General features: G+C 45.5%; 2 protein-coding genes across 2 annotated transcripts; both read right to left on the reverse strand.

Moving 5' to 3' along the window:
* Positions 1–329: 329 nt before the first annotated feature.
* LOC121136215 (uncharacterized protein C2orf78 homolog) lies at positions 330–2,196 on the reverse strand. Its single transcript, XM_040736197.1, has one exon. It carries the CDS (start codon positions 2,190–2,192, stop codon positions 330–332), a length of 1,863 nt encoding a protein of 620 aa, XP_040592131.1. The 5' UTR covers positions 2,193–2,196.
* A 10,675-nt stretch (positions 2,197–12,871) lies between these two features.
* Positions 12,872–14,738, reverse strand: LOC121136217 (uncharacterized protein C2orf78 homolog). Its single transcript, XM_040736205.1, has one exon. It carries the CDS (start codon positions 14,732–14,734, stop codon positions 12,872–12,874), a length of 1,863 nt encoding a protein of 620 aa, XP_040592139.1. The 5' UTR covers positions 14,735–14,738.
* Positions 14,739–15,843: the final 1,105 nt, after the last annotated feature.

The following is a 15,843-nucleotide window of genomic DNA, read 5'->3' on the forward strand; positions in this document are numbered from 1 at the left end:
GTATTTATGTAACATCTATTGGCAATATAGATTAATGATAGCCAAGTTATGAGGAAAACCTCAAACCCTCTCTATATGTCAATGGATGAAATAACTGACTTTAGTTTCCATAGTCAATTTTAGTGTCTTCAAGTATTTACAAGCAGAGAAACTATCTGTGCATTTATATATAAACCCAGACGTGTACACATTAATCTACTTACCTACATATATACTTACATGTGTATCTATTCACAAGACATTTAAACATCAGACATAGCCATGTGTCTGCATGTATTACCCAGCTTGTGTATGATGTCCAGCGCTGCATTGGAAGGCTTGGCCAGCACTTACATTGCATAGCCATAATATTGAGCAATTTCCATATCCTTTTCCCTATGAAGGAAAACGTGCAGTTTGTCCTGAGAGGAGCACTTGGCAGCATTCTGTCGCTCCCATTGGGCCCAGGTCTTCATGGCCTCCCTTTCTGGCCTCTGCTCTGCTGTGATGGGCTGTGAGATGCCTGGACCTGGAATGTCGACTTTCCTCCATGGAAGTGGTTGGCGGCTGAAGTCTTGCAGCAGATATTGGGTTTGAGGTTTGGGAGGTGATGGGGCCTTGTTCCTGGCAGCAGAGACAAGCTCCCCCTGGAGCGAAGGATGAGCTGATGCTCTGTAGGGGTCAGGCCCAGGGACAGCTGGCCGAGGCCTTGTGCAAGAATAGAAGCTGTTGGGTATGTTATGCTTTGTGGCACTGGTGGCGGTCGGCACTGCTGTCTTCTCAGAGGCCGTCAAGGATTTGCTGGCAGGAGCTGCTTGGGATGAATTGAGTGTGGTAGACGGAGCCGAGTGGGAATGCGGCCTCACAGCGTAAGCTGCAGTGGGCTTGCCTGAAGTCAGGGAGAGAAGCTTTCTGGAAAAAGGTCTGGCTTGAGGCTTGCCCAGTTCTGGGAAGGGGAGAGGTACTAACTTGACCTTTCCAGGTGGGGGCAGCTTACACAGGGAGGGAGGTGGACACTCCTTGGGAGCACTGCTCTCTGGTCTCTGAGCATTTCCTGGGGTGTTAGCAGGCCTTGGGCCATCACATGGCACATCTAGCGGTGATGTGGTAGCCGGGCCTGTCCTGGCATCTTGGTTGCTGCCGAAGTTTGGCAGAGACTGAAAGCAGGAGATGCCCGTTTTCTTGTCACTCTTCTTTCCCAGTGGGTGAAAGACCTGCACGGCCTCCAGCATGTGCATGCCGAGGTGGGTTCGAGGCTTTTTAAAGCTGTCCTGCCTGAGCTCAGGTGGACTCCTCTTCCTCTTGGTCTTGGGGACGCTGAGCTTGTCTTCTACCTTGACTCTGGGACAAGATGGCTTCAGATCTCCAGTTTTCTTGGTTTGGTTGTCTCTGGTCTTCTTGGTCTTGTCTTGGCTCTGTGCCCTAGATATTCTGGGTCTGCTGTGTGAAGATTTCTGATCTGTGTTGTCAAAAGTCCCTTCACTGGCTGTAGAAATGCCTACAGCCTCTTCTCCCTCCAACAGGATGTGGCACTGGATTCTGGGCTGAGGAGCTCCATGAAGCACATCAGAGGCTTTCTGGTCTTTCTTGTTCACCTCTTTGTATGTGAAGATTCCCCTGCTGGAGCTTTCCTGAGCGTCATCCCTCCTGAAGACTCTGAAGTCTTTCGATCGTGTTGCTGAGGGATCTTCCAATTGGACTAGGTCAGTGACGGAGTTCAAGAGTTGGGGGAGGTGAATGTCTGACACGAGTGTGGTCATGTCTTCAAAATCAATGCTGGGCATCATGACACTCCGCAGATTCCCTCTCTCTCCCAGACCAAGGCTAGTGCTTCTCAAGGTGGAAGTATCAGCAGCTAGCTTCTCCCTCAGGCTTCCATCATCAGAGTAGTTCAGGGGCTGCTGCATGCCGGGCTGTGCTAGAGGGAGGAGTGGTGCATCTTGGATTTCTTTAATGCACTCATAGGTCTTCCTAGGCATGGGTGGGTCAGCAGTCATCTCATCCATATTGTTATTCTCTGTTTGTTCCAGGCTTGGAGCTGGAGGCCATGTCAGGAATCCCGAAGCACTTTGGATGGGGGCAGTTAATGAGCTATCCCCAAAGACACGTGGTGTCATTACCTGGACATTCTGCATGTGGGCATTGCAGAGGTCTGGACTCTGCAGCAGATAGAGTGTCTGGTCTGTAAGTGTCAATCCCAGAGCCGTCTCCATGTCCACCACTGAAAAAGAGTGAAGGAAGAAGTCAGCGCCTGGTGAGTGAATTGAGTGAGCTGCTCCCCTCCTTGCAGTGCACCTCAGCACTGAGGTCCTTACAGCACTGGGGCGGGGCTTCCTGTTAGCTCTGCCTGAGTGAGAAGTGCATCACCTCTGTGTGGAGACACATAGTACTGTTCAGTTGTTCCTGGTGACCATGCGATGTCATGTCTTCTTAGACGTTTGTGTGTTTCTTTGTGTTTGTGTGGTGTGTGCATGCATAGTGACCACTGTGAGGTTACAGAGGTAGGTCCCTTGGCCTGTCTGTGGTCTTCACTTGCCCCCCACCCCCCCCCGCCTTGGTCTTTGGAACAGTGTTACTCCTTTTCTTGGAAGTTTGCTCTTAGACGGGTCTTGGGGTCTAAAGTCCAAAATTACATGTGTCTTTCCTTTATCTTGTTTCAGTTTCTGTCATTACTCCTACGTCCCCAGAAAGCTCAGTTTTTATAGGAGGTCAAGTATCACACCCAATTCCTCCCTCCTGACAATTCTAGAACCCTAAAAATCCTCCAGCCCCACATTTCAGAGACTTCTTATAAGTGACAAGAAAATGAGTTTAAGGGGGTAGAATCTTTGGACTGCAGGGTGACCATCTCTCATTATTGAGACTGAAGATGGGGATGGTGAGCCAGAGGCAAAGCTACCCTCTCGGAATGCATATTCTTCCCCTGTGTGGGCATTACCTACTGAAAGATCATACTCCTTGCCCTCCTGGCTGTACAAACCTTGAAGTCTTGTGTCTGGCATGGCTCGAGCAGACTTGGGATTAGAGATGGCAGAGGTAGAGAAAGGTGATGGGGCATTCCTTGGCTGAATCTCCTTGGAAACCATCACTGTCTCTGGTTGCAGGGCAGAGGGCTGAGTTGCAGAGTGGGACACAGCATCATTGTCCTGCAGGCACCACCTGATTTCCCCAGGTATCAGGGGTCCCAGTCTGTTGGGGTCATAGTAGGCAACCTGGCTGCCTGCCAGGTGGGAAGGTATCAGGCTGTACCCTTGATTCTGTACATTTGGCAGTGTTGCCTGGAGAACTGTTGGGCTGGAAGAGACTAAAGCATTGAGATCTAAAATATTATCACACTGGGCTCTCATGGACCAGGAGGAGAGTGTGGTGCTCTGGTCAATGATAGTTCCAGTGAAGTCCTTCCTGTCAGTGCTTCCTGTGAGATGCCACAGGAGAGCACCTGGATAGGAGTTTGCCGGTGTAGAGATCTGGTTCTGGTCAGTCAGTGCAGTCAGCATGGTCGTGCCAGCTCGTTGGGAAAGGGAGGCACTGTCCATGAGCTGCTGGCAACAAGTGCTGGGGTCTGATGGCAGGAGCCACGCAGATCTCACAGCTGGGGCGGAGACCCTGGAGAAGTTGCACACACTTCCTGCTGAGGCGGTGGAATTCCTCAGCACAGGCACAGAGGGTCTCAGAGCACATTCTGTCCCAAAGAAAGGTGCACATTGGAAATTATCTGTAGGAAGCAAGAGACAGTGGGAAAATGGTGAGATGGAAACTTTGTAGCTTCCTGTGAAGAGCTGTGTTGTGGCCAGCTTGTCCTGTCTGGGGGAGTCTTTCACCCATGCTCCCTCACATATCCCAAACAAATGGATTCAGAGTGAATCTTGGTACAGGATAGGATGACACTCATTATATGAGTGTTTCCAGATAGGAGACCCTTAGGCTACTTCTCATACCTTGTCTGCCTTATCCCTGTTCTGAGCATATCTTATTCTACTTAGTGAGCTAGAGAACAGTCTGGCCCTGAGTTCCACAGAGCAGCCTGCCTCTGCCTCCAGAGTGCTGGTGTCATATGTACTTCCCATGCCTACCTTGCTTGTCTCTACACTGAGGTTCCTTCATGATATGATGCATCTAGAACTTCATAGACAAGTGCTGTAGTCTTGAAGTATTCCATTCCTCCTCTAGCAACTCCTGTTCTCCTCCCAAACTTTGTATCATCTGTGACCTCTTAGTAGTTTTACAGTCATTAATCAAATATGCATATAAGACTTCATGAATACAACCTACTGAAGTTGTTTGTTGTTGTTTGGAATTATTTCGAGTGACCTCTTCAGATTGCTAATGAAGTGAGGGGTTTCATCTCTGAATAAGGTTTTCTCAGTTTTACTGTCTGTTCATTTGGCTCTTAAAACAGTTCCTGGGGAACTGATAATTTCTGAAGACTTTTTTCGGTGAGGGGTATTGGTGGGAATTGCACCACACTGTCACATGTCACTTGTCATTGTGCAGGGGACACCTGTCTGGGGAGTGTCCAACCCCAGCTGATGATACCCTACATGAATTATTACATGAGAGTTGAGGAGTGCTGCCAAAGATGGGCTGAAGGGAGTGTAAGGTCAGGAACCAGAGGAGAATAGTATTTCCTTTATGTGCCTGGGAATCTATATCCATAACAACCTTAACAGTCTGGTTGCCTAAACATAGTTTGGTAAATGGCAATGACTTGTGCTTTTGATTTAAATCTAGGGTTATCTGCAACTTTCTGCTCCAACTTCCTTTGTGTACCTCAGGGTCATCTCTGAAGTTGTTACTTTTTTGATCTCTATTTTCTAACCCTTCATACTTTGTTTTCTGCTTTTTTCGATTTCCCATGTGTCTCCCTTCCATGGAAGAGCCTCAATATTCCTTTGACTACAATACCTGTCTTCTGAGAAGGCAGTTATTGCCTTCTCTCAGTTAGCCTCTCTCACTTTCCTTCATGTAAATCTAGAGGTGTCCAAATAACTCAAAATATGGCAGTTATTCCCCGTGCATATTTTAATATCCATTTGGTGGTTGTGGATTTAGACCAGTGTAGAACATGTCAGTGTGGACTGACCTTCATCCTGTCAAATTCTACAGGCTGAAATTAGGTATGTGCCCCCTACCTGGTATGAGCCTTACTTTTAAACAACCCTGAATTTGGAACAAAAGCCAGAAACAGTAGTGGAGGGAAAACGTCCGTTTTGTGATTTGGAGTGCCAGATCCCTGCACACCTTTCCATGTTCTTGTATCTCTTGAGGCCAACACCATCAAGACTGGCCTGGTTTAATTCCCTGTTCACTGACCTGTACAGTCTCGACAGTGAAGACACCAGAGCATAGTGACATTGTTATCTCTCTAAGGAGGACAGAACACAGTTGAAAGCAAACTGTATGTCCAAAGTCACATACATACTGTCAACTAAAGCTAAATGTTACATTCACCTCGGGATATCTATGTCAGCATCAATATTATCCCCGTTCATGAAGGATTTAAATGTATACTAAAAATAAGAAGAGGATGGATCGAAAGACATATTTTAAAGTTTCATTCCTTACCTGACATGGTCAGGGGGAGAGTATCATCAATCCACAGTACAATGGATCAAGAAAATTGGCTGTCCTTGTCTGATCAGCAGACCTCAGAGGCAAATGTGTCCAGTATGAGTCAGCACTCACTGGTCACTGGTCACACTGGTCACAGGTGACCTGTTAGGATCTAAATTTGTTTACAGGCATCACCATAGAAACACCAAGATTCTACCAGGCAGCATCCAATGGGAAGTGGCCATTCCAAGCTAAAGCGTGGGATTGGCTGGAGAAGATGCCTGGAGACCAACAGTAGCTATAGAGTCTGAGGTGTGGGGCAGTGAAAGGAGGCGATTATGGCATGGAAATCCCACTTCCCATTGACTTTAGCCTGTGCTGTCATGACACTGCTTTTCTGAGGCTAACTGATGAAGCTGTGCATAATGTTCATACGATGTGCCCCATCAGCACACACTGTAGCTACCTTCAGTTGTCTTTTTCAAGAAGTAAGAGCCCCCAGATTGAGGGAACTCAGGTGAGAAACCCTTTCAGGTGGTCAGAGTTATGAGCTCTCAGCATGTGTCCATGACCCAAGGAAGAGATCCAAGGGCTCCTTGCTGACTGTGTTGATGGGCAGCACCGAGTTCCTTGAGAGCACCTGGGAGTTTGGTCTCCAAGACTCTACTCCTTGGCTTTCATCTCCCATAATTATTCCTTTCTCTTTGCTGGCACTGGCTGGACTCACACTTCTCTTGTCTGATTTCCATCCCTTCTTGACACGGTCTCTCGTTCTTGCACCATCTAGACCCTGCAAGCGTTACTCCTGTGTGATATCCCTATGAACTTTCAGGAGCCGTAGTCTTATGTTCCTTGTTGATATGCTTGAAGTTGGATGCTTCTTGTAGAATACACAGCTGAGAGACTTATGTGCAGGGTGGCCACACATATTCCCTCTTTCATAATTTGTTGCTCTTCTGCTGCTGCACAGACATAGCTAGCTCTGGATCTTTTCTCTCTGCCTCGTGTTCTGTTTTCCTGAGGTAAACTTGTCTCTTTAGCCACTGTTCTGGAAGTCAGGGTATTTCACAATCAGATTTCAGGGGCATGGACATTGCTATTTTCTTTGCTCCCTTCTTGATATTACCAAAATTATAGTTAGCCAGTGAATCTTGCTGCTTTCTCTCTTCATCCACAGTACAATGAGTGTGACAGTTAGAGAAGCCTCTTCTTCCTTGCAACCACCTCTGTAGAATCCCTGGCTCCCAGGATTCTGTACCATGCTTGGGCCTGAGACCAGGATAAACATAGAGTGGAGCACCGGTAGGAAGAAGGCATTTGTTGATCCTGGGTGCTGGATTCCATGAAAGCAGCAATGTCTGTGTTTTGATTTATATGTGAAAAAGAACTATCCATTTCTCATCTCATTGTATGTTCACAGACAAGAAATTGTATTGTGATTTGTTGAAATAAGGGGCGATCTTGTGTCTTTCCTCATTTTGTTTTGTGCTGTATCACCCCTTTCTGTCACTCCCTGGTAGGTTCATGGAGTGTATCCTGGCATGGGTGTAGGAGACATTTATATTCATTCCTCTTTCTAACTGCCACACAAGCGCTAGCTAACATGCCAATGTCTAACAGTCATTGTGTAAACTGACCAAGGAGCTTGTTTCACTGTTTTCCTTAAAAGAGGAGTCAGAGCCTTTTCACTCAGGACCTCTTTCAATCTGTGCTAGTGCTGTAGCATGCAGCTACATGTGCAGCCCAGTATCACTCTTCCTCCATATAGAGACTTTAACATTGTGTAGTGCTGGACAAAACTCTGCCATTAGTATGTCCTATTCCAAAGGACAGCAGAATGTCCCTGTCATCCCCTCTACCAGATTCTCTTATAACTCATCAATGGTCAGATAATGTGACACATTCCCAGTGACAATGCCTGACAGTTGGATTGTCCATTCACTCTTCTGGTCATAGATATTTCATGGGAAATATGATTCTCCTGCTGTACTCTAAACAAAAATGTGAGGAAATTTACCAGGACAGTACTATGGAACAGTCAAACAACACACATAAAACTAGACATACTTGGGTTGGTTCATAGAAGGATGGGTGGATGGAAGGATGGATGGATGAATGGATGATTGGATTCATTGATTTTCTAAAGGATCGATGTTTGGAAGGCAATATGGATGGACGGTTGGATGGAAATTAGTGTGTATGTATGTATGTATGTATGTATGTATGTAGGTAGGTAGGTACATATGTATAGATAAGTAGAACTGTGTCCCGTTTTTAAATACCATCATTTATGTGTTTAATAAATTTAAAAATTTATAATCATTTTCATTTTTTGAAAATAACTTATTTTCTCTAACTACCTATACTGATTTAGTTTCCTTCGTCTCTATACCTTTAATTGCTACCTCAGTCTCCTCTTCTCCGTACTGAGCCCTTATCTGTTGCACTTTTGAAATCAACAGGCTTTTAAGAGCTACCAATGAAATATGAGAAAACAAAGTATATTAAGAAGAAGGAACATTTATTACAAACAGGTTGACAGTATTACCCAATGGAAAGAAAAGTGTCCTAATAGCTGTCATAAAAGTCAGATTCCCACATGTTCTTATGTCAGAGTACCACAAAATTCAAAGCATATACCCATAATATATACAAGGATGCAGTACGTGGGCATGAGTAGGTCTTCAGTGTCTGTGAGATTCTATGAGCTGCAATTTGTTTATTTAGGGAGCTTTGTTCTTTTCTTGTCCTCCAGATCAATGGCTCTTAAAGCCTTTTTTCCCTCTCTTCCAAACAATTGGATTCCATGAATTTTGAGGGGAGGGATTTGATGGTGGCGTCCAATGTAGAATTTCCCCCCTTGATGTCTGGCACTGGGTCTCTGTCTCTATTTCCATCTGCTACCAGATGATGCCCCTCTGTATATGGTTGAATGCATTCCTTGTCTGTCATTCTAGATTTGGGTTGCCCTATGCAAATTTGATTTTCTAGTTCATCCTATTTACAAGTAATCTGATGTGATTCTCTTTTAAACTATGAACCACATATTATTTTCTGTTCCCCAGTTGAGAGACCGGTAGATATTTTCTTGTTTCTGGCTATAATGAAAAAAGCCACAAGGAGTGGTAGGATGGAGATTTCTCTATGTATATGTTCACAAGTGGTATAGTTGGATCTTGAGACAGGTAAATTTCTCATTTCTGTGGAACCGGCAAACTGATTTTCATAGCGTCTGTACAAGTTTGTATTCCTACCAGCGGTGTAGGAGTGTTCTCCACATCCTTGCCAAAATGAGCTGTCAAGTGTGTGATTGACCTTAGGCACTCTGACCAGCGTCGCATGGAATCTGAAAGTAGTTTTGATTTTCATATTCCAGATGGACAAAGATATTCAGTAGTTCTTCATTCCTTTCTCAGCTGTTTGATCTTCTGCCCTTAAGGGTTGTCTGTTGAGATCTGTAACTCATGAATTAAGCTGTATATTTGGACCTTTTTATCTCTTGAGCTGTTTAAAATTTTAGGATGTTATTTGTCCTGTATCACATGCAGGGTCAATAAAAATGTTCTTTCAGTTTTTATGCTGTCCCCCAATTAAGTGCTACTCTTGTGTGACTGTGGAGACAGAGAGAGAGAGTTGTCTTCTGTGTCAGTGCATTCTGTACTGTTCCCAACATTGTCTTCCATCAGCTTCAGTGTATCTGATGCTATGGTTATGTCTGTGATCAACTTGGAATTAAATTTTGTATGTGGTAAGAATTATGGATCTAGACTTAGGCAATCTATGGGGCATTGGGTAGCAGATCAGTATTTATTCCTGGAAATCAAATGGTCTCTGGGTGCCCATCCCACAATGAGAGATGCTCTCTCAAATTGGACAATTGGGGGATGGCCCAGCTGAACAAAATTACAGACTCTAGAGATCCCTCATTGAGGGTCTTACAGTGCTTGGAGAATGGAGTGGGGATTGGGTGGGAGGCTGGTGGGGCTGTTGCGGGGAGCAGGCATGGAGGGCAGGGTGAGAGAGCTGGTACTGACATGGGAAGCAATATTTTTTCTAATTTAAATATATAATAATAAGTGATTCAAAATAGGAATTATGGATCTATTTATATTGTTTTTCATGCCTACATGCATGTTGACCTACAGCATATGTTGAAGATGCTGTCCTTTTACCCATTTTGTGTATTTCTGGACTCTTTATAAGAAATCAGGTGTCTTCCTGAGTCTAATTTTGTATTTGGGTCTTCTATTTGATACCATTGACAAATGTGTCTGTGTTTATGCCAATTCCATGTACTTTTTCCATTGCACCTTGGTAGTGTCTCTTCACATCTACTACCATGAGACATCTAGAAGAGGTTTTAATGTTATCATCATTAATATATCCTGTGTCTTTTTGTGGCTCTCTATGAAACTGAGAATTTGGCATTCAAGGACCACTAACAAATTGCTTCTGCATTATACTGGGGATTATCTTGATTGTGTTACTTTTTGTAACTTTTCTCTTTTTTTTTCTTAGTTAATCTTTCAGAACCTTGATCATTGTGAGCTCATTCCTTCTTCGGATATTCTCCTCAGAGACCTAAAGCATTTGTCATGCTTATCTCTCTGTTGCTGTTTTAGAGTTACTCAAAGATATTTGATGACATTTGAGGCTACTGTGAATAGTGTATCTCAAATTTATACCCAAGTCTTTTTCATTTCTATGTTTTCTGGGATATATGTAGGTACATAACCAATTAACTATATACATATAGTTAATTAATCACTGACCAAGTTAACTTGCTGAAATCATTTATCAGGGACGAGTTGGTGCTCTGGGATATTTGCTTGTAACCTCAGAGACATCCAGAGACAAAGATAGATTGATTGTCATCTGAACAAAGTTGATATTCTCTGTTTGTTACAGGCTTGGAGCTGGAGGTAAGGCCAGGAATCCTAAAGTAATGGAGATGGGGTCAGTTCATGATCTGTCCCCATGGACAGGTGTTGTCCTCACCTGGCATCCTGAGGGCAAGTATTACCAAGTACTCCCCTGCAGCAGAAAGAATACCTGGCAGTCTGAAGTGTCAATCCCAATGATGTCTCTTCTCCATTTGCAGCACTGAAAAAGAGTCAAGGAAGAAGACAGGGCCTGGTAAGTGAGCTGCTCCCTCCTTTCAGTGCCCCTCTGCACTTAGATCACTATAGCATAGGGACAGGGCTTCCTATGATCTCCGCTTGAGCCACAGATTTTCACAACAAGAGAATCTGAGTTGAGCTCCAGTTCTAAACTCATGCAGTTAAATCTCATGGGATGCTAGGTATGTCCCAAACCACACCTTGACTCTCACATGGCCTCTTCATCAAATGATGCTTGGAAACTTGGAAATGCACAGGTTCAGGAAGAAAATGATTCCACCAGGATCGGTTCAGCATTCATTTACTTCCAAAACTCTTGTGGCAGAATCACAGGCAGTGTCCTAGGCAGAGGCAGAGCACAGGCAGAGACAGGCATATTAATGTGAGTTCCAGGCTAGCCTGATGCAACATAGTTACGGGCTATCAGTCAAGAATTTAAAGCAAGTTATCAATAAATGGATTCATCTTCCTCTATTTCACCCTGTAAAATGTCAATGTGTAACAAACTCTGAAACTTTCACATCCTATCATAGCAAAGTTGAAGGTTTAGGGACAGTCCTGAACGGAGGAAATCTCCAACCACTCCAGAAATACTGGCAGGAGATGCCAAATGTTCTCTCGGGGAAGGAAAGATTTCATTGTCAGGAAAGAAGGAGTTACATGAGGTATGTGTTAGAGAAATGGATGAAATCTTTGCTACCGATACCTCAGTCAGAGGATTAGCATCTGGATTATTTACAATTAGATAAAATCTGTAAATCATGAGAAAACAGTCAACCCTCTTAGTAAAGGAGCAATAAAACACAGTCCTCACAGGTTTACTGAAAAAGGAGAGTGTGTTCAGGAGGCATCAGGAAAAAACACATAGTGAACCTGCTTGAGCTGCCAACCAAGGCAACCTTCAACTCAAATGAGAAACACTGCGGATAGAATACTAGGTATATACTCTGCTGCTGGGTATGGCATGGTTTCCAGTCTGATTGGATACCAGTATGGAGGGTCCTCCAGAATCCCAAACCTGCCCTTCCACACGGTTCATGTACAACTCGTCAATGAACTCAATATGTTTCTTGAAGAGGTACTTGCCCATCAGTGTTGATTGCAGCCCATTACTAACCCAAGCATGGTGTCCCACAGCATTGTCCATAGTGAGGAAGCCGTGACGTACAGAGAATGTGAAGTCCTTGCATCCGTAGTGAAAATAAAGTTGTGTTGTTTGTAGTATTCAGATCCACCTGGGGCTCGATGAGATGGCTCAGTAGTTAAGGACACTCTATGGTCTTGCAGACCCCAGGCTGAAGTCAGAGGACCTCAGGGTGGCTTTCAATGTCACTGAATTCCAGAATCCAGAGAATTGGTGTCCTCTTCATTCCTCCTTGTGCACTCCACACATGTTTTACATAGCAATCCGGGGGGAAGACACACACACACACACACACACACACACACACACATACACACACACAGACACACACACACACAAACACAGACAAAATAAATTGAGATATTAAATGGGTGCTTTTAAAAGTGGATTCAACTTGAGGTAAACATAGTAATTAACTTAAACCATTCTCAGAAAGAGAGTCACCCATGGTTATGTTCACATCAAGCTGGGTGCTTGATTGTGTACATCTGGAATCGTGAAATTGCAGGAAGACTTCTGTCCCAGACTACTAATGATTAAAGGGCTTGAGTGAGAGGTTCAAATTGGGAGGAAGTGTGGTTACAGCCGGCGTGTGGTCACTATAGAGCATCAACTCTGGGGAATATACCATGTTTAGTAACTAGTGCAATGAAAATGAAATCAAGGAGAATAATTTTATCATCACCACTGTTTTGGCTAATTCTTTGACACTAAGTAATACCTTGCAGTGATGTAACACACAGGATGTATTTATGTAACATCTATTGGCAATATAGATTAATGATAGCCAAGTTATGAGGAAAACCTCAAACCCTCTATATATGTCAATGGATGAAATAACTGACTTTAGTTTCCATAGTCAATTTTAGTGTCTTCAAGTATTTACAAGCAGAGAAACTATCTGTGCATTTATATATAAACCCAGACGTGTACACATTAATCTACTTACCTACATATATACTTACATGTGTATCTATTCACAAGACATTTAAACATCAGACATAGCCATGTGTCTGCATGTATTACCCAGCTTGTGTATGATGTCCAGCGCTGCATTGGAAGGCTTGGCCAGCACTTACATTGCATAGCCATAATATTGAGCAATTTCCATATCCTTTTCCCTATGAAGGAAAACGTGCAGTTTGTCCTGAGAGGAGCACTTGGCAGCATTCTGTCGCTCCCATTGGGCCCAGGTCTTCATGGCCTCCCTTTCTGGCCTCTGCTCTGCTGTGATGGGCTGTGAGATGCCTGGACCTGGAATGTCGACTTTCCTCCATGGAAGTGGTTGGCGGCTGAAGTCTTGCAGCAGATATTGGGTTTGAGGTTTGGGAGGTGATAGGGCCTTGTTCCTGGCAGCAGAGACAAGCTCCCCCTGGAGCGAAGGATGAGCTGATGCTCTGTAGGGGTCAGGCCCAGGGACAGCTGGCCGAGGCCTTGTGCAAGAATAGAAGCTGTTGGGTATGTTATGCTTTGTGGCACTGGTGGCGGTCGGCACTGCTGTCTTCTCAGAGGCCGTCAAGGATTTGCTGGCAGGAGCTGCTTGGGATGAATTGAGTGTGGTAGACGGAGCCGAGTGGGAATGCGGCCTCACAGCGTAAGCTGCAGTGGGCTTGCCTGAAGTCAGGGAGAGAAGCTTTCTGGAAAAAGGTCTGGCTTGAGGCTTGCCCAGTTCTGGGAAGGGGAGAGGTACTAACTTGACCTTTCCAGGTGGGGGCAGCTTACACAGGGAGGGAGGTGGACACTCCTTGGGAGCACTGCTCTCTGGTCTCTGAGCATTTCCTGGGGTGTTAGCAGGCCTTGGGCCATCACATGGCACATCTAGCAGTGATGTGGTAGCCGGGCCTGTCCTGGCATCTTGGTTGCTGCCGAAGTTTGGCAGAGACTGAAAGCAGGAGATGCCCGTTTTCTTGTCACTCTTCTTTCCCAGTGGGTGAAAGACCTGCACGGCCTCCAGCATGTGCATGCCGAGGTGGGTTCGAGGCTTTTTAAAGCTGTCCTGCCTGAGCTCAGGTGGACTCCTCTTCCTCTTGGTCTTGGGGACGCTGAGCTTGTCTTCTACCTTGACTCTGGGACAAGATGGCTTCAGATCTCCAGTTTTCTTGGTTTGGTTGTCTCTGGTCTTCTTGGTCTTGTCTTGGCTCTGTGCCCTAGATATTCTGGGTCTGCTGTGTGAAGATTTCTGATCTGTGTTGTCAAAAGTCCCTTCACTGGCTGTAGAAATGCCTACAGCCTCTTCTCCCTCCAACAGGATGTGGCACTGGATTCTGGGCTGAGGAGCTCCATGAAGCACATCAGAGGCTTTCTGGTCTTTCTTGTTCACCTCTTTGTATGTGAAGATTCCCCTGCTGGAGCTTTCCTGAGCGTCATCCCTCCTGAAGACTCTGAAGTCTTTCGATCGTGTTGCTGAGGGATCTTCCAATTGGACTAGGTCAGTGACGGAGTTCAAGAGTTGGGGGAGGTGAATGTCTGACACGAGTGTGGTCATGTCTTCAAAATCAATGCTGGGCATCATGACACTCCGCAGATTCCCTCTCTCTCCCAGACCAAGGCTAGTGCTTCTCAAGGTGGAAGTATCAGCAGCTAGCTTCTCCCTCAGGCTTCCATCATCAGAGTAGTTCAGGGGCTGCTGCATGCCGGGCTGTGCTAGAGGGAGGAGTGGTGCATCTTGGATTTCTTTAATGCACTCATAGGTCTTCCTAGGCATGGGTGGGTCAGCAGTCATCTCATCCATATTGTTATTCTCTGTTTGTTCCAGGCTTGGAGCTGGAGGCCATGTCAGGAATCCCGAAGCACTTTGGATGGGGGCAGTTAATGAGCTATCCCCAAAGACACGTGGTGTCATTACCTGGACATTCTGCATGTGGGCATTGCAGAGGTCTGGACTCTGCAGCAGATAGAGTGTCTGGTCTGTAAGTGTCAATCCCAGAGCCGTCTCCATGTCCACCACTGAAAAAGAGTGAAGGAAGAAGTCAGCGCCTGGTGAGTGAATTGAGTGAGCTGCTCCCCTCCTTGCAGTGCACCTCAGCACTGAGGTCCTTACAGCACTGGGGCGGGGCTTCCTGTTAGCTCTGCCTGAGTGAGAAGTGCATCACCTCTGTGTGGAGACACATAGTACTGTTCAGTTGTTCCTGGTGACCATGCGATGTCATGTCTTCTTAGACGTTTGTGTGTTTCTTTGTGTTTGTGTGGTGTGTGCATGCATAGTGACCACTGTGAGGTTACAGAGGTAGGTCCCTTGGCCTGTCTGTGGTCTTCACTTGCCCCCCCACCCCCCCGCCTTGGTCTTTGGAACAGTGTTACTCCTTTTCTTGGAAGTTTGCTCTTAGACGTGTCTTGGGGTCTAAAGTCCAAAATTACATGTGTCTTTCCTTTATCTTGTTTCAGTTTCTGTCATTACTCCTACGTCCCCAGAAAGCTCAGTTTTTATAGGAGGTCAAGTATCACACCCAATTCCTCCCTCCTGACAATTCTAGAACCCTAAAAATCCTCCAGCCCCACATTTCAGAGACTTCTTATAAGTGACAAGAAAATGAGTTTAAGGGGGTAGAATCTTTGGACTGCAGGGTGACCATCTCTCATTATTGAGACTGAAGATGGGGATGGTGAGCCAGAGGCAAAGTTACCCTCTCGGAATGCATATTCTTCCCCTGTGTGGGCATTACCTACTGAAAGATCATACTCCTTGCCCTCTTGGCTGTACAAACCTTGAAGTCTTGTGTCTGGCATGGCTCGAGCAGACTTGGGATTAGAGATGGCAGAGGTAGAGAAAGGTGATGGGGCATTCCTTGGCTGAATCTCCTTGGAAACCATCACTGTCTCTGGTTGCAGGACAGAGGGCTGAGTTGCAGAGTGGGACACAGCATCATTGTCCTGCAGGCACCACCTGATTTCCCCAGGTATCAGGGGTCCCAGTCTGTTGGGGTCATAGTAGGCAACCTGGCTGCCTGCCAGGTGGGAAGGTATCAGGCTGTACCCTTGATTCTGTACATTTGGCAGTGTTGCCTGGAGAACTGTTGGGCTGGAAGAGACTAAAGCATTGAGATCTAA

This window comes from Mesocricetus auratus, unplaced genomic scaffold (assembly GCF_017639785.1).
Source record: "Mesocricetus auratus isolate SY011 unplaced genomic scaffold, BCM_Maur_2.0 Super-Scaffold_100054, whole genome shotgun sequence".
Taxonomy (NCBI): Eukaryota; Metazoa; Chordata; class Mammalia; order Rodentia; family Cricetidae; genus Mesocricetus; species Mesocricetus auratus.